Below are 26,820 nucleotides of genomic sequence, written 5' to 3' on the forward strand. Positions count from 1 at the left end.
CTCACTGTATAGCGGAGATGATGAGTCTCAGAATGGCATAACAAAAGACTGTCGGAAAGTTAGCTTTCGGTGAAAGCCTTTGTCAAACATAGACAACATACACACATGCACAGACTCGCACAAATGCAGCTGAGACACACATGACTGGCTCTAGCTGCCAGAGACTGTGGTCGTGGTCGTGGTCGTGGTCGTGGTGTGTGTGTGTGTGTGTGTGTGTGTGTGTGTGTGTGTGTTGTGAGTGAGTGCGTGCGCGCGTGCTGTGCTGAGCTGAGTCAGCATCTCCACTATACAGTGAAAAGCAACTGTCCTTCTCTTTATGTGGTTTCGGTTATGATAGAAATGAGAAGGGGCATTAAAGTAGAAGGTGTTGAGTGCTGTATTAGTGATAACCAGTTTCAGAGTTTAATTTTCCAATAAAAATGTATTTCCTGTTACAGAACTTCCAGTCTCTTGTTGCCAAGATCCAGCGTGATGCTGTTTGGTGGCTGCACGACACAGCAATTAAAATGTATCATCCTACTCCCCAAGATTTTGTACATGTTCTCCATAAGGTAGGTTTGTCATTTATATGCACAATTTAGCCTTGCTGTTAAGTGAATATTCATGTTTTCGGTTTTTGGTTGCTTGCATGGGTAATATAAGAACCATATTTTGAAAAAGAGGAAATGGTTTGTCTTGTTCCTGCATTACACTGTTAAGTTGGCTGCCTTTGCATTTTTGATCCTATGAGACATCTTCTGTAAGGTGCAGCTCACACTAGCAATGAGGCGATACAATATGTGATGCGAACTTTATTATGACAAGCAACAGTACAGTACGAATCGTGTTTCTGGATCAGTTACAGTCAAGAGCTCTCCTGAAGATGACTTTATTGTGGCTTATCATTATTTAAATCTGAAACAACTAAAAAAGAAAAGGAAGTACTGCATGCACTGGTACAGTGTTATTAATATCAAACAAAGTTCAACTGTGATTTTTCATGAGCTCTGTCAACACGAACATGAATTTTATAGAATGAGTGCAGAAAATTTCCACTTTTTGGAGCAACTAGCATCAGCTAGGCACAAATTTTTGACTTGCTATTTTTCCTGCTGAGAAGCTACTCGCTACAGTAAGGTAAGTTGGTGAAAGTGTATGAGTGATGTTAAAGAAGCTGTCGCAGAAAGTTTATTTTTTATAAGATCACACAGTGTAGTGTGTTCCTCAGTGAAGTACACATATAAGTAATGATAACAAGATAAAAGGCTACAGCAGTTTATTACTTAAGATAGAAAATGAGTCAGCTTCACATTTATTTACAATCACATAAAATGTGATTAATCAATATCTGTGTTGTAGCTGTCGATCGTGAATTCTGTGGAGGGGTAGACAATGTTGTTAGAAATGGAAGACACCCATGATGATGAGCAAAATTCTGATGTCTCCTTCTCTGTTCAGTCCAGTTGCTCATTCAAAAGCAACAGGAATTTTGCCTTTAGAGCTTTCTACACCTGTCAGTAACGTTTCTGGAAGTCTTGGGGAATGAACTGAAAAAAAGATCCAGTCAGCTTCATTAGCTGATGAGTCCTGATGTCTTTTCACCTCTTTAACTTTTTTATTTCTAACCAGTCATCAAACGATTTTTTGGCTTCACTTTTGCTGGCTTTAACTTTTCTTTTTGTGGTATGTGGTTGTAGTATCATGTAACATTCAGTCACATAATTTGCATCTTTTGAAATGTAAAATTGTCACATTTCCTGAGCGTCTGAGCCAGACAACAGTGTGCTAGAAGCTGCCATGCTGTCTTCATTTTCCTCAGCTGGATGTACATTTTCAGAAGGTCCCTTCATGCGGGGGTCGAATAATATGGTTTCTTTACTTTTCTCAATCCTAAAATTTGAGGTTTAAACTACCTTCAAAATTAGTGGTGATTTTTCTAGCGGTCATGGCAAATCTGTGCTGAAAATGAAGAAAAAGTAAAGTAAATACAGCGTATATGATGTTGTTGTGGTCTTCAGTCCTGAGACTGGTTTGATGCAGCTCTCCATGCTACTCTATCCTGTGCAAGCTTCTACATCTCCCAGTACCTACTGCAACCTACATTCTTCTGAATCTGCTTAGTGTATGCATCTTTTGGTCTCCCTCTACGATTTTTACCCTCCATCCTGCCCTCCAATACTAAATTGGTGATCCCTTGATGCCTCAGAACATGTCCTACCAACCGATCCCTTCTTCTAGTCAAGTTGTGCCACAATCTTCTCTTCTCCCCAATACTATTCAATACTTCCTCATTAGTTATGTGATCTACCCATCTAATCTTCAGCATTCTTCTGTAGCACCACATTTCGAAAGCTTCTATTCTCTTCTTGTCCAAACTATTTATCGTCCATGTTTCACTTCCATACATGGCTACACTCCATACAAATACATTCAGAAACGATTTCCTGACACTTAAATCTATACTCAATGTTAACAAATTTCTCTTCTTCAGAAATGCTTTCTTTGCCATTGCCAGTCTACATTTTATATCCTCCCTACTTTGACCATCATCAGTTATTTTGTTCCCCAAGTAACAAAACTCCTTTACTACTTTAAGTGTCTCATTTCCTAATCTAATTCCCTCAGCATCACCTGACTTAATTTGACTACATTCCATTATCCTTGTTTTGCTTTTGTTGATGTTCATACAATATCCTCCTTTCAAGACACTGTCCATTCCGTTCAACTGCTCTTCCAAGTCCTTTGCTGTCTCTGACAGAATTACAATGTCATCGGCGAACCTCAAAGTTTTTATTTCTTCTCCATGGGTTTTAATACCTAATCCAAATATTTCTTTTGTTTCCTTTACTGCTTGCTCAATATACAGATTGAATAACATCGGGGACAGACTGCAACCCTGTCTCACTCCTTTCCCAACCACTGCTTCCCTTTCATGCCCCTCGACTCTTATAACTGCCATCTGGTTTCTGTACAAATTGTAAATAGCCTTTCGCTGCCTGTATTTTACCCCTGCCACCTTCAGAATTTGAAAGAGAGTATTCCAGTCAACATTGTCAAAAGCTTTCTCTAAGTCTACAAATGCTAGAAACGTACGTTTGCCTTTCCTTAATCTAGCTTCTAAGATACGTCGTAGGGTCAGTATTGCCCCATGTGTTCCGATGTTTCTACAGAATCCAAACCGATCTTCCCTGAGGTCGGCTTCTACTAGTTTTTCCATTCGTCTGTAAAGAATTCGCGTTAGTATTTTGCAGCCGTGACTTATTAAACTGACTGTTCGGTAATTTTCACATCTGTCAACACATGCTTTCTTCGGGATGGGAATTATTATATTCTTCTTGAAGTCTGAGGGAATTTCGCCTGTCTCATACATCTAGCTCACCAGACGGTAGAGTTTTGTCAGGACTGGCTCTCCCAAGGCTGTCAGAAGTTCTAATGGAATATTGTCTTCTCCTGAGGCCTTCTTTCAATACAGGTCTTTCAGTGCTCTGTCAAACTCTTCACGCAGTATCGTATCTCCCATTTCATCTTCATCTACATCCTCTTCCATTTCCATAATATTGTCCTCAAGTACATCGCCCTTGTATAGACCCTCTATATACTCCTTCCATCTTTCTCCTTTCCCTTCTTTGCTTAGAACTGGGTTTCCATCTGAGCTCTTGATATTCATACAAGTAGTTCTCTTTTCTCCAAAGGTCTCTTTAATTTTCCTGTAGGCAGTATATATCTTAATCCTTGTGAGATAAGCGTCTACATCCTTACATTTGTCCTCTAGCCATCCCTGCTTAGCCATTTTGCACTTTCTGTCGATCTCATTTTTGAGACGTTTGTATTCCTTTTTGCCTGCTTCATTTACTGCATTTTTATATTTTCTCCTTTCATCAATTAAATTCAATATTTCTTCTGTTACCCAAGGTCTTCTACTAGCCCTCATCTTTTTACCTACTTGATCCTCTGCTGCCTTCACTACTTCATCCCTCAGAGCTACCCATTCTTCTTCTACTGTATTTCTTTCCCCCATTCCTGTCAATTGTTCCCTTATGCTCTCCCTGAAACTCTGTACAACCTCTGGTTCTTTCAGTTTATCCAGGTCCCATCTCCTTAAGTTCCCACCTTTTTGCAGTTTCTTCAGTTTTAATCTACAGGTCATAACCAATAGAGTGTGGTCAGAGTCCACATCTGCCCCTGGAAATGTCTTACAATTTAAAACCTGGTTCTTAAATCTCTGTCTTACCATTATATAATGTATCTGAAACCTGTCAGTATCCCCAGGCTTCTTCCATGTATACAATCTTCTTTTATGATTCTTGAACCAAGTGTTAGCTATGATTAAGTTGCGCTCTGTGCAAAATTCTACCAGGCGGCTTCCTCTTTCATTTCATATCCCCAGTCCATATTCACCTACTATGCTTCCTTCTCTCCCTTTTCCTACTGACGAATTCCAGTCACCCATGACTATTAAATTTTCGTCTCCCTTCACTATCTGCATAATTTCTTTTATTTCATCATGCATTTCTTCAATTTCTTCGTCATCTGCAGAGCTAGTTGGCATATAAACTTGTCCTACTGTGGTAGGTGTGGGCTTTGTATCTATCTTGGCCACAATAATGCATTCACTATGCTGCTTGTAGTAGCTTACCCGTATTCCTATTGTCCTATTCATTATGAAACCTACTCCTGCATTACCCCTATTTGATTTTGTGTTTATAACCCTGTAGTCACCTGACCAGAAGTCTTGTTCCTCCTGCCACCAAACTTCACTAATTCCCGCATTCCTATTTTCCTATTCCTTATTAACCCCCCCCCCCCCCCCTCCCCCATGTACCATGGACCTTGCCGTTGGTGGGGAGGCTTGCGTGCCTCAGCGATACAGATAGCCATACCGTAGGTGCAACCACAATGGAGAGGTATCTGTTGAGAGGCCAGACAAACGTGTGGTTCCTGAAGAGGGGCAGCAACCTTTTCAGTAGTAGCAAGGGCAACAGTCTGGATGATTGACTGATCTGGCCTTGTAACAATAACCAAAACGGCCTTGCTGTGCTGGTACTGCGAAAGGCTGAAAGCAAGGGGAAACTACGGCCGTAATTTTTCCCGCGGGCATGCAGCTTTACTGTATGATTAAATGATGATGGTGTCCTCTTGGGTAAAATATTCCGGAGGTAAAATAGTCCCTCATTCGCATCTCCGGGCGGGGACTACTCAAGAGGATGTCGTTATCAGGAGAAAGGAAACTGGCGTTCTACGGATCGGAGCGTGGAATGTCAGATCACTTAATCGGGCAGGTAGGTTAGAAAACTTAAAAAGGGAAATGGATAGGTTAAAGTTAGATATAGTGGGAATTAGTGAAGTTCGGTGGCAGGAGGAACAAGACTTCTGGTCAGGTGACTACAGGGTTATAAACACAAAAGCAAATAGGGGTAATGCAGGAGTAGGTTTAATAATGAATAGGAAAATAGGAATGCGGGTAAGGTACTACAAACAGCATAGTAAACGCATTATTGTGGTCAAGATAGATACGAAGCCCACACCTACTACAGTAGCACAAGTTTATATGCCAACTAGCTCTGCAGATGACGAAGAAATTGAAGAAATGTATGATGAGATAAAAGAAATTATTCAGATAGTGAAGGGTGACGAAACTTTAATAGTCATGGGTGACTGGAATTCGTCAGTAGGAAAAGGGAGAGAAGGAAGCATAGTAGGTGAATATGGACTGGGGATATGAAATGAAAGAGGATGCCGCCTGGTAGAATTTTGCACAGAGCACAACTTAATCATAGCTAACACTTGGTTCAAGAATCATAAAAGAAGATTTTATACATGGAAGAAGCCTGGGGATACTGACAGGTTTCAGATACATTATATAATGGTAAGACAGAGATTTAAGAACCAGGTTTTAAATTGTAAGACATTTTCAGGGGCAGATGTGGACTCTGACCACAATCTATTGGTTATGACCTGTAGATTAAAACTGAAGAAACTGCAAAAAGGTGGGAACTTAAGGAGATGGGACCTGGATAAACTGAAAGAACCAGAGGTTGTACAGAGTTTCAGGGAGAGCATAAGGGAACAATTGACAGGAATGGGGGAAAGAAATACAGTAGAAGAAGAATGGGTAGCTCTGAGGGATGAAGTAGTGAAGGCAGCAGAGGATCAAGTAGGTAAAAAGATGAGGGCTAGTAGAAGACCTTGGGTAACAGAAGAAATATTGAATTTAATTGATGAAAGGAGAAAATATAAAAATGCAGTAAATGAAGCAGGCAAAAAGGAATACAAATGTCTCAAAAATGAGATCGACAGGAAGTGCAAAATGGCTAAGCAGGGATGGCTAGAGGACAAATGTAAGGATGCAGAGGCTTATCTCACTATGGGTAAGATAGATACTGCCTTCAGGAAAATTAAAGAGATCTTTGGAGATAAGAGAACCACTTGTATGAACATCAAGAGCTCAGATGGAAACCCAGTTCTAAGCAAAGAAGCGAAAGCAGAAAGGTGGAAGGAGTATATAGAGGGTCTATACAAGGGCGATGTACTTGAGGACAATATTATGGAAATGGAAGAGGATGTAGATGAAGATGAAATGGGAGATACGATACTGCGTGAAGAGTTTGACAGAGCACTGAAAGACCTGAGTCGAAACAAGGCTCCCAGAGTAGACAACATTCCATTGGAACTACTGACAGCCTTGGGAGAACCAGTCCTGACAAAACTCTACCATTTGGTGAGCAAGATGTATGAAACAAGCAAAATACCCTCAGACTTCAAGAAGAATATAATAATTCCAATCCCAAAGAAAGCAGGTGTTGACATATGTGAAAATTACCGAACTATCAGTTTAATAAGCCACAGCTGCAAAATACTAACACGAATTCTTTACAGACGAATGGAAAAACTAGTAGAAGCCGACCTCGGGGAAGATCAGTTTGGATTCCGTAGAAATACTGGAACACGTGAGGCAATACTGACCTTACGACTTATCTTAGAAGAAAGATTAAGGAAAGGCAAACGTACGTTTCTAGCATTTGTAGACTTAGAGAAAGCTTTTGACAATGTTGACTGGAATACTCTCTTTCAGATTCTGAAGGTGGCAGGGGTAAAATACAGGCAGCGAAAGGCTATTTACAATTTGTACAGAAACCAGATGGCAGTTATAAGAGTCGAGGGACATGAAAGGGAAGCAGTTGTTGGGAAGGGAGTAAGACTGGGTTGTAGCCTCTCCCCGATGTTATTCAATCTGTATATTGAGCAAGCAGTAAAGGAAACAAAAGAAAAATTCGGAGTAGGTATTAAAACCCATGGAGAAGAAATAAAAACTTTGAGGTTCGCCGATGACATTGTAATTCTGTCAGAGACAGCAAAGGACTTGGAAGAGCAGTTGAACGGAATGGATAGCGTCTTGAAAGGAGGATATTGTATGAACATCAACAAAAGCAAAACAAGGATAATGGAATGTAGTCAAATTAAGTCAGGTGATGCTGAGGGAATTAGATTAGGAAATGAGACACTTAAAGTAGTAAAGGAGTTTCGCTATTTGGGGAGCAAAATAACTGATGATGGTCGAAGTAGAGAGGATATAAAATGTAGACTGGCAATGGCAATGAAAGCGTTTCTGAAGAAGAGAAATTTTTTAACATCGAGTATAGATTTAGGTGTCAGGCAGTCATTTCTGAAAGTATTTGTATGGAGTGTAGCCACGTATGGAAGTGAAACATGGACGATAAATAGTTTGGACAAGAAGAGATTAGAAGCTTTCGAAATGTGGTGCTACAGAAGAATGCTGAAGATAAGATGGGTGGATCACATAACTAATGAGGAAGTATTGAATAGGATTAGGGAGAAGAGAAGTTTGTGGCACAACTTGACCAGAAGAAGGGATCAGTTGGTAGGACATGTTCTGAGGCATCAAGGGATCACCAATTTAGTATTGGAGTGCAGTGTGGAGGGTAAAAATCGTAGAGGGAGACCAAGACATGAATACACTAAGCAGATTCAGAAGGATGTAGGTTGCAGTAGGTACTGGGAGATGAAGAAGCTTGCACAGGATAGATTAGCATGGAGATCTGCATCAAACCAGTCTCAGGACTGAAGACCACAACAACAACAACAACAACAACAACAACAAATTAAACCTACTCCTGCATTACCCCTATTTGATTTTGTGTTAATAACCCTGTAGTCACCTGACCAGATGTCCTGTTCCTCCTGCCACCGAACTTCACTAATTCCCACTATATCTAACTTTAACCTATCCATTTCCCTTTTTAAATTTTCTAATCTACCTGCCTGGTTAAGGGATCTGACATTCCACACTCCGATCCGTAGAACGCCAGTTTTCTTTCTCCTGATAACGACATCCTCAAGAGTAGTCTCTGCCCGGAGATCCGAATGGGGGTCTATTTTACCTCCGGAATATTTTACCCAAGAGGACACCATCATCATTTAACCATACAGTAAAGCTGCATGCCCTCGGGAATATTACGGCTGTAGTTTCCCCTTGCTTTCAGCCGTTCTCAGTACCAGCACAGTAAGGCCGTTTTGGTTAGTGTTGCAAGGCCAGATCAGCCAATCATCCAGACTGTTGCTCCTGCAACTGCTGAAAATGCTGCTGCCCCTCTTCAGGAACCACACGTTTGTCTGGCCTCTCAACAGATACCCCTCCATTGTGGTTGCACCTACGGTACGGCTATCTGTATCGCTGACGCGCACAAGCCTCCCCACCAACAGCAAGGCCCAACGTAGATATGTTTAAAAAATGAATTGAGACTGTATGTGTTCCTACATTTGCAAAACATTTGACAATTTTATAGACATGTAAGGTAAAATGTATGTAAGGTGTAGAATATGGTTTTTTTCCATGGTTGGTTATTACACTATTGTAATTTATAATGTAACCACACAAATAACCATTAACTGTTATTGCAGTTGTTTGGCTACGTGAAGCAGCTTTCATGACCTAGCTCTACAGTTTTGTAGAGGAGAAGGTACCATTGTCTGATCAACATGTGAAGCTTTTAGGTCGCATCTGCAGAAGTTATTTATGCCTATCCCAGATCAAAATATTTGGAAAATTGTTGCAGATAAATATGCTGAGCTGTGCAGTCTGCCGAACTGTGTCTTGTGTTATTGATGGTGGGCACATATGCGTAAATTGTTTTAAGAACATGGGGTCTAAAAACATGAGTTACAAAGGTTACTTTTCAATTGTGCTGTTTGCTGTTCCTCATGCAAATGGCATGTTTGAACTGATTGATGGTGAGATCTCAGAATGAACGCTGAGGGAGCAGTATTTTGCCACTCTTTGATTGGTCATCAGTTGAAAGAATGCAAACTGAGTGGTCTGGACCCTATTTGCCTGCAAGGAGATTAGAATGATGAGCTGTTCCCATACTACAGGGTGGTGCACACATAACGTGTCTATATTTGTTTCATACGTAATTTATGAGTTGCACCAGATGTCCCATTGAGTATGGAGAAACAGGTAAGTTACAAAATGACACTAATTTATGATACTGTTGCTAGGAGACCAGTATTTATGGTGTGGACTACTAACAGCGCAGCAGTGATTGGCAGTCATGTTACTTTTGCGCGAGACGAAGTCCTGTTGCGACTCAGAGGTGGTTTTGGCAACAGTTTATCACATGGTGTGCCCATTCCAAGAGAACAGTTCACAGTCTGTACTCTGTTGGTACGGGAATGTTCAATATTGGAAGTGAAGCAACCTCAGCTGAGGGCTTTTTGTTCACCAGAGAATATTGAAGCGATAAGAGTTGCTCTAAGGGAAGCCCTGGCAATCATGCAGGAAGGCAGCAGTGCAGCTGGGCATATCCAGGTGCCCCGGTCAGCAGATTCTTAAAAGTGACCTCTGGATGGTCCCGTGCAAGATGACCTCTGCTCAGAAGCTCACTGCAAAACTCAAGTGGCAGAGACTGTTATTGTGGGGAGGATAAGGAATAATCTCTGAACAATGTTTGGTTATCGTATTAGGCATATTTACATTTGGGTGGTATGGTTAACAAACAAAATGTACCCTTTTGGGCTACTGAAGATCTGCAAGTCGTCTTGAACATCATCATGCTCCAAGGATTATGCTGTGGATTGCAATTTCTAGTCACTGACTTATTGGATTTTTTTTCTTTGAGGAAACTATGGACAGTGTGCATTATTTGAGCATGCTGCACAGTAACTTTGTTCCGCAGCTTCTTCCTACTGCATTGCCAATAAACACACAGTGATTTATGCAGGTTGGAGCAAGCCCACATACTGCAAACGCATATGGGGTTTCTTACATGAGTGTTTTGATGTGCATGTCATTTGCCACATTTCCAAATTGTTTGAGTGACAGACAGTTTTGACCCCCAATAGTCCTGGCCTCAAACCCGTGACTTATTTCTTTGGGGTCATGGATTGGAGTACCGAAGGGAACTGAAACATCCATGATTTAATGAAGCTCAGGTGCCTTGTTCTTCAAGCTTGCAGCAAAGTCATGGAAGATATGTGCTGTAAGGCTATTGCTGGCATCAATGTTTGTGTGAAGGAAGTTAGGAATCAAAATGGTTGACATATTGAGCATGGGCTGAGTTAGGAAAATCCTCAGTGTTTTCCATGGTATCTCTGTCCCTGTGAGTTTGTCTTACAATAAAGTGTTTATTCAAAAACAAAATGGTGACATACTTTGCCGGTGATGAGGCTTTCCCTTTACTTCCATATGTCATATGCCTGTTTCTGAAAAGCGTGTTGAATGATGTGAAAATACTTTTAATTTTTGACTGTATAGAGGTCGAAAGAGTGTTGAATGTGGTTTTGAGGAGTTAACATCCAAATTTCAAGTGTTTGAGGGACTGATCACCTTCAAAGATGAATGTAGCATTGTAACTGTAAAAGCAGCGTGTGTGCTGCTTCACTTTATATGTTTTCGTGACATGAAGTTTCAGCAGCCTTCAAGTTTTACTCATGCACACCTGCTGTGCCATCAGTGGCTGATGGAAGTACTTTGGAGGAGTCGTTGTCACAGCCACAAGCTGTTCCCTTATGGAACAAGCTGCGTAATTACTTTCTCAAGTCAGAAGGAGCAATTCCTTCTCAATGAAAGTTTGTGGGCATTTCTGCTGCTACATTTCCTATAATTGCATTCAAAGTGACTAAATAGTGGAGTATAGGTTAGCAGCATTTGACAATGGTGCACAGTGTGCTGAAACTACCACTTTCATATTGTTCTGAGTAGCTATGTAGATCTGCTGATGCATGCACCCCAACAGAGAGTGCTGACAGAAAGCCCACATGCCTCTACCCATTGTTGTTAAACTACTACGCAAAAAATTATTTTAATTGCATTGTACTTATATTTATGTCTTAATAATAAATGACAAGAAAATACACACTGCTTTATTATTTTCCATCAGCTCACAAAAATCATTGTTTCTGTATATCACAAGAATGTAGGCCACTCAGGTCCACATCCTCTCCTTTGGCCATTGTTACCAGTGACAGGTGTGAAGTAGCTACTTTCTGACAGCTGGCTGAAGTGGGGAAATGTTGATTCGCCAGATCATCTACTGATTGCAGTCCAGTCTCACTTCAGTGACGATGTACTATTGAGCTGCTATACATTTAAAAACTGCTAAATTGAGTTACTGTGGATTTTCTGTGTAACACTTCCATATCCTTTGAGTACGTATTAAAGCAAACTACACTCCTGGAAATTGAAATAAGAACACCGTGAATTCATTGTCCCAGGAAGGGGAAACTTTATTGACACATTCCTGGGGTCAGATACATCACATGATCACACTGACAGAACCACAGGCACATAGACACAGGCAACAGAGCATGCACAATGTCGGCACTAGTACAGTGTATATCCACCTTTCGCAGCAATGCAGGCTGCTATTCTCCCATGGAGACGATCGTAGAGATGCTGGATGTAGTCCTGTGGAACGGCTTGCCATGCCATTTCCACCTGGCGCCTCAGTTGGACCAGCGTTCGTGCTGGACGTGCAGACCGCGTGAGACGACGCTTCATCCAGTCCCAAACATGCTCAATGGGGGACAGATCCGGAGATCTTGCTGGCCAGGGTAGTTGACTTACACCTTCTAGAGCACGTTGGGTGGCACGGGATACATGCGGACGTGCATTGTCCTGTTGGAACAGCAAGTTCCCTTGCCGGTCTAGGAATGGTAGAACGATGGGTTCGATGACGGTTTGGATGTACCGTGCACTATTCAGTGTCCCCTCGACGATCACCAGTGGTGTACGGCCAGTGTAGGAGATCGCTCCCCACACCATGATGCCGGGTGTTGGCCCTGTGTGCCTCGGTCGTATGCAGTCCTGATTGTGGCGCTCACCTGCACGGCGCCAAACACGCATACGACCATCATTGGCACCAAGGCAGAAGCGACTCTCATCGCTGAAGACGACACGTCTCCATTCGTCCCTCCATTCACGCCTGTCGCGACACCACTGGAGGCGGGCTGCACGATGTTGGGGCGTGAGCGGAAGACGGCCTAACGGTGTGCGGGACCGTAGCCCAGCTTCATGGAGACGGTTGCGAATGGTCCTCGCCGATACCCCAGGAGCAACAGTGTCCCTAATTTGCTGGGAAGTGGCGGTGCGGTCCCCTACGGCACTGCGTAGGATCCTACGGTCTTGGCGTGCATCCGTGCGTCGCTGCGGTCCGGTCCCAGGTCGACGGGCACGTGCACCTTCCGCCGACCACTGGCGACAACATCGATGTACTGTGGAGACCTCACGCCCCACGTGTTGAGCAATTCGGCGGTACGTCCACCCGGCCTCCCGCATGCCCACTATACGCCCTCGCTCAAAGTCCGTCAACTGCACATACGGTTCACGTCCACGCTGTCGCGGCATGCTACCAGTGTTAAAGACTGTGATGGAGCTCCGTATGCCACAGCAAACTGGCTGACACTGACGGCGGCGGTGCACAAATGCTGCGCAGCTAGCGCCATTCGACGGCCAAGACCGCGGTTCCTGGTGTGTCCGCTGTGTCGTGCGTGTGATCATTGCTTGTACAGCCCTCTCGCAGTGTCCGGAGCAAGTATGGTGGGTCTGACACACCGGTGTCAATGTGTTCTTTTTTCCATTTCCAGTAGTGTATGTCATGAGTATTTTTGTTCTTATGTTGATGAAGTTGTTTCCTTGCAACAAAAGACCAAAAAAGTAAAATCATTCAAATGATTCATGGGTAGTAGTGCGTGTGTGGTACAGCCTTTCTAAGTCATGTTCTCCTGGGTGCTGCTATGGAACTTTATCATAATTTTTACACTGTCCTGACATCCAGTGATTCAACTGGAACCATAGCTTCAGCTGTTTGTTGAAGCGGCTGTAAACAAATTACATTCAAAGCTGCAGATTCAAATGTATTGAAATTGGAGCTTGCTCAATTTGAATGGCTGGAATTAATGTTTTCAGAACCTTAAATCTGGTCTCCTCCATTTCAGTTTCAAATCAAACAATTTTTAGAATACAATTAATATTTTGCGATTGCAGACCAAAACTGTGAGTATGTTATGTGAATAAGAAACTGCAACAAAAAAGATAACAAATTAAAAAGGACGTTACAGGTACTAAAACAATTCTTACCGATTTCTTTCATTTGTGTTGCTTTTTTCCTCCAAGCCTAGTTGGTCATATCTGCCCTTAAATATGATTGCATTGTGGAATCCCATAGACAGTGACTTTTTTTCAAGCTGGATGAAAAGAATTGTCTTCAAACAATCCTCCTGTGTGAACAATATGTTGACTATATGCAGCAGAGAAAGAAATTCACAGGTCAAGAGGTCTTTCCAGCTTGAAAGCACAATGTGAGTGAATGCTTCAGCTTGTATCGGCAGCATATGAAAAGAAAGCTGTGACAGCTCCTCAGAGTGGGGCATGTGGCCATAGCGTCGAGTGTGGCATGTTGTAGCTCGTCGTAGCCAAATGTTAAAGATTCATGACATATTTACTAATCACTGGAAAGAGGTATGGCTCTCCTTCCATTGTTAAAAACAATTTTGATATGTTATCTACATTTCTTAAGCAGCAATATATGCACTAAAATGCAACAAACATAAACGGGACAGTGATTAAATTTTTCATTGCAAACTGTCCAAAATATGCACAATATTTTACTTTACTTCAAAATATCACAGGAACTGTGCCCGTAATAAGAAGAAACCCAATTGATTATAAAACTGTAATATCAAACTCAAACAATGGAAAATCAGGGGTGTAATAATGAAAGTATTATGAAGAGGATAGAGTGCTACTCCCCACTAGGGCTGTTTGTAAAATATCGATATATCGATATTTTTTTCTAAAAAATATCAATATATATATCAGCAATATTTTTTCCCATGACATATTGATATCAAAATGGCAATATCGATTGCCAACATTTTTGTTTTGTATTATATTTTTTCACAATTTGAAGTTGTTGTTTTAAACTGTAGTCGAACATAATTTTACTTTCACTATTTGAAGGAGCCTTACTACTTTTTGAGCTTTCATCATGTCCATCTCCAATTATATGTGGCACAAAAGTAGTAGTCTGGTTCCACGGGGGATGGTGGTGTAAAAGGAATAATAAGATTTCCTATGCAAAGAAATAGCACACAAGTTGCATTAAAAATAAATAAATAAAAGGCAACTAGTGTGCTATTTTTTCACTTTGGCATTCTTCAAAAACAGTTGCTGAAAATGACAAGATTGGTCTTTGCAGTGAACAGAGACATGTGATGGGAAATGCTGATGTAATCGGCACTTGGTATTACCAACAGAAACTGCAACTGTTTCACCATGCAATTTTGATAATACAGTCGCTAGGTCACGTGTTGCCAGAAATGAAGAAGCAGGGAGATTGGGGTGAAGTGTTCCGGACAAATCCGTTATGTGATGAAGCCGAACGACTGACCCATCAGACACCTTTTAGTGTGCCACTTACATGCAGTTACCATTGTTAGCAAAGCAGTTATCGCCAGTTGTGAAATGGCATTGTTTTCGCACTTTCACCTTTCAATTCTTGCTCCAAGGGCATACAGGCAGGCTGCTAGCCTGTTGATGTACAGAATATCTAATAATAATCAGTACTTAAATACACAGCTTTAAAATCAGCAATATATATATTTTTAAATATCAATATATCAGATTCCCGATATTTTTAAAAATATCAACAGTTCTACACCCCATATAGTGGAGATGTCGAGTCACAGATAGGCACAACAGAAAGCTGTAGCTTACTTGTCTGACAAAAAGTAAGCTTTCGGCCAAAAGAGCCTTCATTGGAATCACACACACACACACACACACACACACACACACACACACGAACAGTCTCTGGCTGCCAAGACCGGACTCTGAGCAGCAGCACATGATGGGGAAAGCAGTCTGGGTGGTGGCAAAAGGAGGCGACTGGGGTGTGGAGGGGGAGGGATAGCAGGGCGATGGGAAATGGTAAAGTGCTGCTTGTGGGAGCACACAGGGACAAGGAGGAGAAAGTAGGGGAGGTATGTGCAGTTAGGACGTTATATCGAGGGTAGGGGGAAGACTGAGCAGAAAAGGACAGAAGTAAAAAGACTGTGGCTGCATGGTGGAATAGAAGGTTGTGTAGTACTGGAATGGGAACAGGGAAGGGGCTAGATAGTTAAGCACAATGACTAACAAAGTTGAGACCAAAGGATTATGGGAACATAGGATATGCTGTGCAATTTAGAAAAAACTGGTGTTGGTAGGAAGGATCCAGATGGCAAAGGTTGTGAAGCAACCATTAAAATGAAGAATGTTGTGTTGGGCAGAACGTGATTCAGCTGATTCAGTTGCTCAAGCCCTAGGAGGTACAGAGTCATGAGTGCAGTGCTCCTCTGTGGCCACATGGTGTGGGACTTTGGGAGCTGATGGGTGGGCGAAGAGATAAGGCATGGATTATCTATTTCTGTACAAAGTTGGGAAGGTAATTATGCTCTGTGAAGACCTCAGTGGGAGGGACTGCTCGTCACTACAGGTGGGATGGCTACGGGTGGCTAGGCTGTATGGAAGGGACTTCTTGTTATTGAATGGAGGCAGCTGTTAAAGTGGAGGTATTGCTGGTGGTTAGTTGGTTTGATGGACGAAGGTAATGATGTAGCCAGCTTTTCTGAATTGTGCAGACGGGAACTCTCCCTGCAGCTGTAGCAGTTATAAAGCTAAGTACTGATAAAGTTATTTGTGCACTGTTAAACAGTTATTAAATTTAATGGTTTTCAGCAGTGTTTCATGCTGTTTGTGGCAAAATACGATTTAATAAACTTTAGGAAATGTTTGCTCCCTGTGTTTTTTAGACTTTTCTGTGCGGTGAAGTCGTTAAGTAAACTTCGTGCTTCACTTTTCAGCTGCCATTTCTTATTGTTTTTAGTGAAATATTTCAGTAAAATTTTCATTCAGTGTTTAACTTCATTGAGTGTTACAGTGGCCACTTGAATTTTTGGTTTTAGCTAGTAATTTTGTGAAGTTTCATTGGTATTGGTATTAGCTGTGGTGTAGTAGTATTAATACAAGTAGTTGCTTTCTTAGAAGACAGAGAATTTCAAGACCACTATTGTTAGTTCTATAAATAGTTCTACTGGTGTAACTGAACTTTGGTAATGTAGACATAGTTTTTTCAGTTACTGTAAAATTTTACCGTGAGTGAGAATTGTGGACTCTGTCGTAGGTTTGTGAGTAGTGGGTTATGGTGTTGAATTTGTTCAAAGTGTTTCCATTGGCGGAGGGGATGCAGTGGGGAAGCCAGTGGGCATTGTAGCGAGATCCTCTCTTGGGAATGCAAAATCTGTAGTAGAAATAAGTTGATAGAGGAGCAGGAGCGTAAGATGTGTGCCCTTCAGGTGCAGTTACAACGTGTAATGGAGGAACTACATAGGGTGAGGAGGGTGTGAAGGGTGGTGGGGAATGGGAACTGGGCAGTTGGCAAGAAGGCAGCTAGGAGGAGGAGGTATTCAGGCAATTATACTTTGCGTATTTGCAATAGATTTGACTAACCGTCAGAGTTGAGTTGAGTGGAGAGGAGCCTCGTGTACCTGTAGAAGTAGGGGACGTGCAGCAGTTCTCAGCAGTTAGGAGGCCCAGGACAGTTGCAAAGCATAACAGAAAGAAGAAGGTTCTGCTGCTAAGTAGTTCACACTGCAGAGGTGTGGGCCAGCAGTTGCAGGAAGTGGTGGGGAGTGAGTACCAGGTCACCAGCATTGTGAAGCCTAGTGCAGGGTTGGCTCAGGTGACTGACAGCATAGGGGAGTTACGTAGGAATTTTACGAAGGAGGATCAGGTAGTGACAGTGGCTGGAGCAGGGAACAGTCTTTATAGGGACAGCGAAAATGATTTAGGTGGTGACCTGGTAAAGATAGCGACTCAAACTGGTGGCACTAATGTGCATTTCGTGCAAGTGTTTCAGCGTCATAATCAGCCTCATCTTGATGCGGCTGTAAGGCGCGTTAACACGGGGCTAGTGAGGGCGCTGATGGCAGAGGGCATGGGTCACATTTCAGTGGTGCCATTTTGGTCTATCAGTAGATCGGGTTTCACTTGGCATGGCCTGCACCTCAATAGGTATGGGAAGGGGAGGCTGGCAAAGCTTATAGGTGACAGTGTAGTGGGTGGTGGTGGTCACTCATGGAAAAATTCTTGTAGTAGTTGGTGTTAGAGCTGCACCTTTTTTAGATTGAAGTCAGCTGATAGGTATACATGTTTAAAGGAAGTCCTTCTAACTAAGGCCTCACATTCAGAGGACGTCATTTTTCCAAGTAGAGAAGGAATTAGCATATTTCATCAAAATATAAGAGGCATTAGAGATAAAGTTAGTCAACTGCTTATAGATGTTGACTCTGAAATTATTGGTATGTCGAAGCACCACTTAAATAATTAGGCTATTCAGAGGCTTCCTTTACCATGATACAGATTAACTGGCTGTTTTTTAAGGAGTTCCTTGTGGGGTGGGGGAGTGGCTTTTTACGGCTAAAAAAAAAAAGTATTCCATTTGAGTCCATAGATGTATCACGGCACTGCACTGAACAGATATTTGAATATTGTGCATGGGCAGTTAAATTTAGTGAAACTAAACTTCTAATTGTTGTTGTTTATTGGTCCCTTAACTCTGACTTCAGAGCATTTCTTCTCAAGCTAGAGAGGGTTCTTGATTCACTTTGAAGGAAGTACCAGAAATTAGTTGTATGTAGTGACTTCTATATAAATTTTGTATATGATTGAGCAAGAAAAAGGATATGGGTAGATCTCATAAATTCATATGATGTGATGCAGACTGTATTTTTTCCAACTAGGGTGCAGGGGAACAGTAGCACAGCCATGGCAATATTTTTATTCATTCTTCATTACAAGATGGGCATTCTGTTAGTGAAAAGGTGAATGACCATTCAGACCATGATGCACAAATTTTAACATTAAAAGGCTTTTGTACTCAAACAAATGTCACATATAATTACAAACTATGTAGGAAAGTTAATCCAAGAGCAATCGAAAGTTTTTGAATCTTGTCAAGTGACAAGATTGGCAGGATGTTTATAGTGCCGATAACGTAGATGATAAATATAATGCTTTCCTCAACACATTTCTCACATTCTTTGAGAGTTGCTTTCTGTTGGAACATTTTAAACAGGGTACTATCAGTAATAGGCAGCCCGGGTGGCTGACTAGTGGGATAAGGATATCATGTAGAACAAAGAGGGAATTATATCAAAATGTTAGAAGTTGTCACAATCAAGCTATAGTAGCCCATTACAAACAGTATTGCAAGGTGCTTAAAAATGTTATTAGGAAGGCAAAGAGTATGTGGTATGCAAATAGAATAGCTAATTCACAGAATAAAATTAAAACCATGTGGTCAGTTGTGAAGGAAGTGTCTGGTCAGCAGCACAAGGACGACAATATAAAGTCAGTTCGTAGTAAAAAAATTTCTGCAACTGATAAATCAGTTGTATGTACTGTATTTAACATTCATTTTCTGAGCATTGCTGGTGAATTAAATAAAAATTCAGTTTCTACAGGGAATGACATAACTCTCTTGGCAAATGCCTTTCCGAGACTGATGTCTGAAATACTCCTCTGTGATAATGACAAGGGGGAGATTGAGTCAATAATTAAATCACTGAAGACTAAGGACTCTCATGGATGTGATGGAGCGCCTAGCAGAATATTAAAGTACTGTGCTGCACATGTTAGCCTGCACATGTTAGCCTGTATTTAGCCATATTTGTAATTTTTCCTTTAGGAATGGTCAGTTTCCTGAACAGTTGAAGTACTCAGTAGTAAAGCTGCTTTATAAATAGGGAGAAAGGGATAATGTAGATAATTTTAGGCCTACTTCTGTCATAAGTGTTTGCTAAAGTTATTGAAAATGCTGTGTATGTAAGGATAATTGATTATTTTATATCACACAATTTGTTATCAAATGTACTGGTCGACTTTAGAAATTGTTTGATAACTGGAAATGCTATATTCTCTTTCCTCTGTGAGATGCTGGATTGATTAAACAAAATGTTTCGAACGATGGGCATATTTTTTGATTTAACTAAGGCATTTGATTGTGTTGATCACAAAATATTGCTCCAGAAGCTCACAATTGGTTCACCTCTTACTTTAGCAACAGGTAGCAAAAGGTCATTATTCACAATGTTGAGAATGGCTGTGATGTGGGGTCTGAGCGGGGTATGGTCAAGTGGAGGGTGCCCAGGGATCAGATTGGCTCCACTCCTGTTCCTTATTTATATTAATGATGCCCTTTAGTATTACGGGTAACTCTAAAATATTTCTGTTTGCTCATGACATTAGCTTGATAGTAAAGGATGTTGTGTGCAACATAGGCCTGGTTTCAAATAGTGCAGTTCATGACCAAAGTTCATGGCTTGTAGAAAATAAACTAACACTTAATCACAGTTTCTAACACACAATTCAACAAAACCTGACGTTTTAATTTCACCGAATGGACATATGATTAGGGAAACTGAATAGTTCAAATTTCTAGGTGTTCAGACAGATGGTAAACTGTCATGGAAAGCCCACATTCAGTATCTTGTTCATAAAACTTAATGCTGCCATTTTTACTATTCAAACGGTACCTGAAGTGAGTGATCATTCAATATGAAAATTACTCTACTTTGCTTATTTTCATTCGCATATGTTGTACAGTATTATATTATGGGGTAACTCTTCCCATTCTAAAAGGATATTTTTGGCTCAGAAACGGGCGATTCGGGCAATAAGTTCATGAACCTCTTGTCGACCCCTGTTCACAAGTCTGGGTATTTTGACATTGGCCTCTCAGTATATATATATTCCGTACTGTCATTTCTTGTTAACAATATTAGCTTATTCCCAAGAATAAGCAGCTTTCACTCGGTTAATACTCAGCAAAATCAAACCTGCACTTGGATTGGACTTCCATAGCTCTTGTGCAGAAAGGTGCGCAGTATACTGCTGCATTCATTTTCAGTAAGCTACTACTAGAATTCAAAAATCTTAGCAGTAATCCACGTGCTTTCAAATCGAAACTGAAGAGTTTACTCATGGCTCACTTCTTCCACTTTGTTGAGGAGTTCCTTGAATAATTAAGCGGATTCCTGTTGTCTTATTGATTGCGTTTACTTAAACTTATGGATTGACTTTTTTTGGGTTCATAAACATTTTATTTTTATCTATTATTACATTTATGTTGTAATGTCATGTACTGACATGTTCCATGACCTTGGAGATTTGCTCCTCAATTTGGTCCTAAGATGTGTAAATAAATAAATATATCCTATGTTCCCACAACCCTCCTGCCCTCAATCTTCATAAATCATTGTCCTACATCACCTACTCCCTTTCCTGTTCCCACTCTAACACTAGACAGCCCTATATTCTCCCAGTGCACCCAGAGTCTGTTTAATTCTATCCTTTTCCGCTCCCTCCTCACACTGCCCCAGGTTTAACCTCCCAATTGCACCCAGCTGCCCTACCCTCTCGACCTCGACCCTGTGTGTTCTGATGGGCAGCACTTGACCATCCCCCCACCCCTACCCTGCTATACCTCTTTCCCTCCATCCGAGCCTCCTCCTTACCCCACTACCCACATTGTTTCTCCCATCGTGCACTGCTCCTCACTGTCTGGCATCGTCAGATATTGTGGTCATGTGTGTGTGAGTTGTGTTTGCATGAATCTGTGTGTGTATGTTGCCTAATTCTGATGAATGCCCTTTTGGGCAAAAGCTTATTTGTTTAACAGTTTTTTTGTTGTACTTATCTGTGACTTAACATTTCCACCATGTGATGAATTGCAATCTATCCTTTTTCATAATATTGTGGTATCAGACTGTAAGATGTGCAGAAATTAAATTTTTTTTGCCACATAGTTTCCTCAAGGCCGAATGAGTAAGATTGCACAGTGGAAAACACATGTGAAGGCAGAACAGTGCTTTTTACCTTCTGTCGTATGATAGAAGTTGTATGGAGCAACCAGCAAGCCTTCTTGCGCCAGACAGTTCAATAGATATAGGTATCAGTGTTGTTTTGGTACTGTCCCAATGTGAACAAGTTAAGCTGCTTCCGCTATCTTTCTGTGAGCTGTGCCGATGCTGGTTGCTTCTGCGTCATATCACAAGTTGCATTAGCTTTCATATTGCATATCATGTTGCTTCATTGTAAACTGTGTGTAAGAATTAAATTGTATAAATATACATTATTCACAGTGTGTAATGACTCACTAATAACTCATCATTAGTTGAGTAAGAAAGCTAATCGAGGTTGCAGTTAGGAAGAAAAGGAAATAACTTTGGAAAATTATGTTTTTTAAAGGTTCTTTTTATGGAACATCAGGAACACTATTACAACAAGGATATGTGGCCTCCAGAGAATGAGCGAAGTCTGATGTTCAGGTTAGCCTCTGAGGTGCCTGTTTTAGACAACACCTTAATCAATATATTCCTCATTGGACTTTCAAAGGTAAGCATCATGAGCTAATGAAATTTTAATCTAATATTAAGGCATTATAAATTACTCTGTTCCCTATGATTATCCTTTTTTTCCTTGATTTATAAACAAGTTTGTATTATTGGAGATTTGTATATTGGGTGTTATTGCTGCATTCCTAAGGGGTAACAAAGTTATCTATTACTAAATTTCTGCTAAGAAAGTCTGAAGTGGGGGAAAAAGGCTCGAGTAACAGATGACTGGATTGAGCTTTTGTATTGTGCAGGATAGTACTGAAGTTCTTTCACAAGGAATGTTAAATGCAGTAAATGAAAATTCATTTTGTTAGTATTTGTAGACTTGTACTGTCAGTCACAATTTTATGAAGAAAATTATGAAAATCTATATTTATCCTTGTTCTAACAAGTAGAATGTGTAGTATCCTCTTGATTTTATCTAGACATAGTAGTCACTAATTCATCCATCTCCTTTTCTCTGTCACTCAAAATGTTTCATGTCATAACACCATCTCTCACTTTCTTAGGTATTCTTTTCGATGATATTCTATCTCTAAGGCTTCACGGGATTGCTAATAGTCTTGTAATCCAGTAAAGTTGATACACACACACACACACGCACACGCACGCCTGCACGCGCGCGCCTGTCTTCCTCCATTGTGCTCAGTTGACTGCCAGCACTTTACTGGCCCAACACAGTGAGTGTACTGGGTTGGGGTGGGAGAGGGGGGGGGGCAAGTTACCTTAGGTTTAGGCCAGGAAGGTTATGGAAGCTAATAATATGCTGTAAGGATAACCTTCTATATGTGCAGCTCAGAAAAGCTGGTGGTGGTGGGGAGGATCAAGAATGCACGGGTTGTGTAGCAGCCATTGAAATCTAGTATGTTGTGCTCTGCTGCATGTTGTGCTACTGTTTGGTCTATCTTGTTTTTGGCAAAGGTTTGGCAGTGGCCATTCATTCAAGCTAATAGCTGGTTGGTTGCCACACCAATGTGAAACACTGTGTGGTGGTTGCAACAGAGCTGGTATGTAACACTGCTTTTTTCACAGGTGGCCCGGCCTCTGATGGGCTGGGACAAGCCTGTGATGGGACTGGAGTAGGTGGTGCTAGGTGGGTGGATTGGGCAGGTCTTGCATGTGGGTCTTCCATAGGAGTATAATCCCTGTGGCATGGGATTGGGGATGGGAATGGTACAGAGATGGACTAGTGTGGAGGTTGAGTGGGCGGTACAACACCACTTTGCAATGGGTTGGAAGTATCTTGGGTTGGATGTCCATCATTTTAGGGCATGGGGATAGATAATCAAAGCCCTGATGGAGGACGTGGTTCAGTTGGTCCAGTCCAGTGTGGTGATGGGTGATGAGGGGGGGACGCTTCTTTGTGGTTGGTTCTTGGGATGGATGTGAGGTTCAGGAGTGTGTGAGGATATGGTATGGGAAATCTCTTTGTGAATTGGGCCTGGGGGGAATTTCCTGTGTGTGAAGGCCTTTGTGAGGCCTTCAGCATACTGGGCGAGGAAGTTCTCATCACTGCAGATGCGTATACCACTGTTGGCCAGGCTGTATGGGAGGGATTTTTTGGTGGGGAAGAGGTGGCAACAGTCTGAGTGCAGGTACTGTTGGTGATTGGTGGGTTTGATGTGGGCTGCGGTGTGGGCTGCGGTGTGGAGGTAGCCATCTGAGATGGACATCTAGGGAGGTGGCACGATGAGTGGAGGAAGGCTACGTGAAATGGATGGGAGAGAAGGTGTTGAGATTGTGGAGGAAAGAGGATAAGGTGTCTTGGCCTTGGGGGCTAGGTTATAAAATTGTCATCAATAAATCTGAACCAGACCAGGGGTTTGGCATTTTGGGAAACTAGAAATCCTTTTCTCTAGGTGGCCCTTGAAGAGATTGTCATTGGAGGGTGCCATGCGGGTTCCCGTGGCTGTGCCACAAATTTGTTTGTATACCTTTCCTTCAAGGTGAAGTCATTTGGGTTAGGATGTAGTTGGTTAGGTGTACGAGGAATGAAGTGGTGGGTTTTGAATCTGCAGTGCTTTGGGAGAGGTAGTGTACAATCGCGGCAAGGCCATAGGCATGATGGTTGTTGGAGTATAGGGAGGTTGCATCGACAGTGACGAATAGGGATCCAGGAGGTAAGGGTTTGTGGTGAGCGCTGCAAGACATGGTTGATGTCTTTAATGTGGGAGGCTAGGTTTTGGGCAATGGGACCACACAGGCAAGGAGGGGGAGGGCGGCAAGGAAGGAGTGTAGGGTGGGGAGGGTTAGAGATAGCAGAGTAAGCGTGGGGGAAGCAACTCATTCTGCCTGTGGGAGCATGCAGGAACATGATGACAACAGGTTAGGGCTGCTAACTGCAGCATTGGGGGGCTGTGCAGGGGGAGGGAAGAGGGGGAAAGAGGGAGGATATAATTATTGAAGGGGGAAAGAACTATGTAGATGTGTTGGCAGGATAGAAGGCATGTTTAGTACTGGCATGGGATAGGGCCTAACGAAGGCTGAGGCTGGGGGAGTTAAGAGAATGAAGATTGTGTTGCAGGGAGAGTGCAGTTCAGAAAATCTGGTGTTGGTGTGAAGAGTCAAGGTTACACAGGCTGTGAAGCAGTCATTAAAGTGAAGAACATCGTATTGTGTGGTATGTTCAGCAACTGGTTGGTCTCTGTCTTTTGACCACAGTTTGGCAGTGGCTATTTGTGTGAACAGACAGCTTATTAGTTGTCATGCCCACGTAGAATGTGGCACAGTGGTTGGAGCTTAGTTGGTAGTGCTTGTGGCTTTGCTTTTGATGATGTAGGAGTAGCCAGTAATGGGACTTGAGTAGGTTGGTGGTAGAGGGAGGATGTATGGGACAGGTCTTCAATCTAGGTCTTTGCAGAGATATGAACCCTGAGGCAAGGGGGTGGACCAACAAGGATACTGTGGAGATTGGGCAGGTGTAAGGTGAAGAGAATAGTGGGGAAGATATTTCTTATTTCAGTGCACAATGAGAGTAGTTAAAACCCTGGTCGAGAATGTGATTCATTTGTTTTTTTATTTGGTGGTACCAACTCATGACAACTGCTCCCTTTGAGACTGGACGGTAAGTAGAGGGGAAATCACGTGGGGAGTTACATTGGGGAGAGGTAGATAATCAGAGACAACACTTGGGAGATCTGTTTCAGGACGAGGTTGGAAGGGTAGTTTTGGTCCATGAAGACTTCAATGAGGCCTTTGGCATATTTGGAGAGAGATTGGTTGTCACTACAGATGAGCCGACCATGGGTGGCTAGGCTATGCAGGTGCTTGGTAGTTTTAATGTGAATGGAGGTACTGATGCAGCTGTCCTTGGTCGACATCAAGGAAAGTAGTTTATCAGCCTAAGGACCAGGTGAAGCAAATGTGGTGTAATGGCCCAGGCACTGGCTACTACCAGGATAACAGACCAGCAACGAAACCAGGCCACAATCTGTCAGCAGATGCCGTGCCAGTTCATCAGCGTCAGCAGAGACACAGCTTCTGCAGTTGGGCTTGCGCATTTCATCCCTCTTGACAACACATGGGCTTGCACCGCCCCTCTTCCAGTTATGCAACTCCAGGCCATCGGATCTGCTCCATACGTTTCGATGCAGCCTCAGTACAAGGGCCTTCTGCATCTGTTAGCATGTGGAAACAGGATTTAAACCACCAGCTCCAGCCCATCACAGTGTCGTCACAGCTGAGCTGTCTGATGATGCACAGCCTGTATCAGTCATCACTGCATCTACATTACTGCCTTCACAAGGCCATGTACCAATGCCCTCTGCCTAAGTGTCCAACCTGGACACGAAGACGTTACCTTGTAGCCATGCTGACACCCTGCAGCCATTAGTTGCCATCTGCTGTTATGCCAAGGTAGCGGGTCAGCCTGTAGCATCCACAGGGAACACCTGCATTGGGAATGTCCACACTGGACTGGGGTACGAGGATCACATCTCATTGTCTGCACTCCGTGTGTTTCAGATGTGCTGAACCATGTGTGTTTGTGTCCATCAGTGAAGTGTTCTATCAATTCACTGACTACCTTCTTCATTGCCAAACTCCAGGAGAGAACCACTTGCCCACATCTACCCTACAGTACAGCTTTTACAGGGGGAAGATGTTAAGGTTCTGGAGTTACGTGGATAGGATGTCCTCATCCTCAGTTCATATCAAGAAGATCTGTTCAATGAATCTGAACCAGGTGAGGGTTTTGATGTTTCAATGGTTGGGATAGATTCCTCTAGATGATCATTGAATAGGTTAGCATAGGGTGGTGCCATATGGGGGTCCATTGCTGTATCACAGGTATAGTTGTAGATGATGTATTCAAAGGAGAAGTAATTGTTGTTAGAATGTAGTTGGTCATATGACCAGGAAGGAAGATGTAGGTTTAGAGTCAGTCAGGTGTTAGTAGCGTAGTGTTGAGTAGTGACAAGGCCACGGACAATGGGGATGTTAGTGTAAAGGGAGGTAGCATCAACAGTGTGCAGCAGAGCTCTAGGACCTAAAGGAACAAAAACTGTTGAGAGTTGGTGGAGGAAGTGGTTGGTGTCTCTTATGTGGCAGGGTAGGTTGCAAGCTAAAGGTGTTCGTCCTTGAGAGTAGTGTGTCCCTCTGTTGGGGCACAGTAACCAGCAACAGTTGGGCGTACTGCATTGTGAATAAATCTCTGGCTGGCATCTCCTACCCAATCAAAGGCAGATCCATCTGTGAAAGCAGCCATGTAGTCTACCAACTAAACCGGAACCACTGCGCTGCATTCTGCATGGGAATGGCAACTAACAAGCTGTCTGTCCAAATGAATGGCCACTGTCAGACTTGCCAAATGGTAACTGGACTACCCAGGTGCTGAATGTGCTGTGCAACACACTGTGCTTCACTTCAGTGACTGCTTTACATCCTTCC

The 26,820-nt window shown here is 42.3% G+C and overlaps 1 protein-coding gene across 3 annotated transcripts in view; it reads left to right on the top strand.

The window, feature by feature from the left end:
- LOC126241230 (integrator complex subunit 1) overlaps positions 1-26,820 on the top strand; it is a 304,834-nt gene that overhangs the window by 109,360 nt on the left and 168,654 nt on the right. For all 3 annotated transcript variants that reach the window (XM_049947990.1, XM_049947989.1, XM_049947991.1), the window contains exons 11-12: positions 438-551; positions 21,785-21,931. In XM_049947990.1, the coding sequence (XP_049803947.1) occupies positions 438-551; positions 21,785-21,931 (261 nt within the window). The remainder of the gene's footprint in view (positions 1-437; positions 552-21,784; positions 21,932-26,820) is intronic.

Source organism: Schistocerca nitens, chromosome 1 (assembly GCF_023898315.1).
Source record: "Schistocerca nitens isolate TAMUIC-IGC-003100 chromosome 1, iqSchNite1.1, whole genome shotgun sequence".
Lineage (NCBI taxonomy): Eukaryota > Metazoa > Arthropoda > Insecta > Orthoptera > Acrididae > Schistocerca > Schistocerca nitens.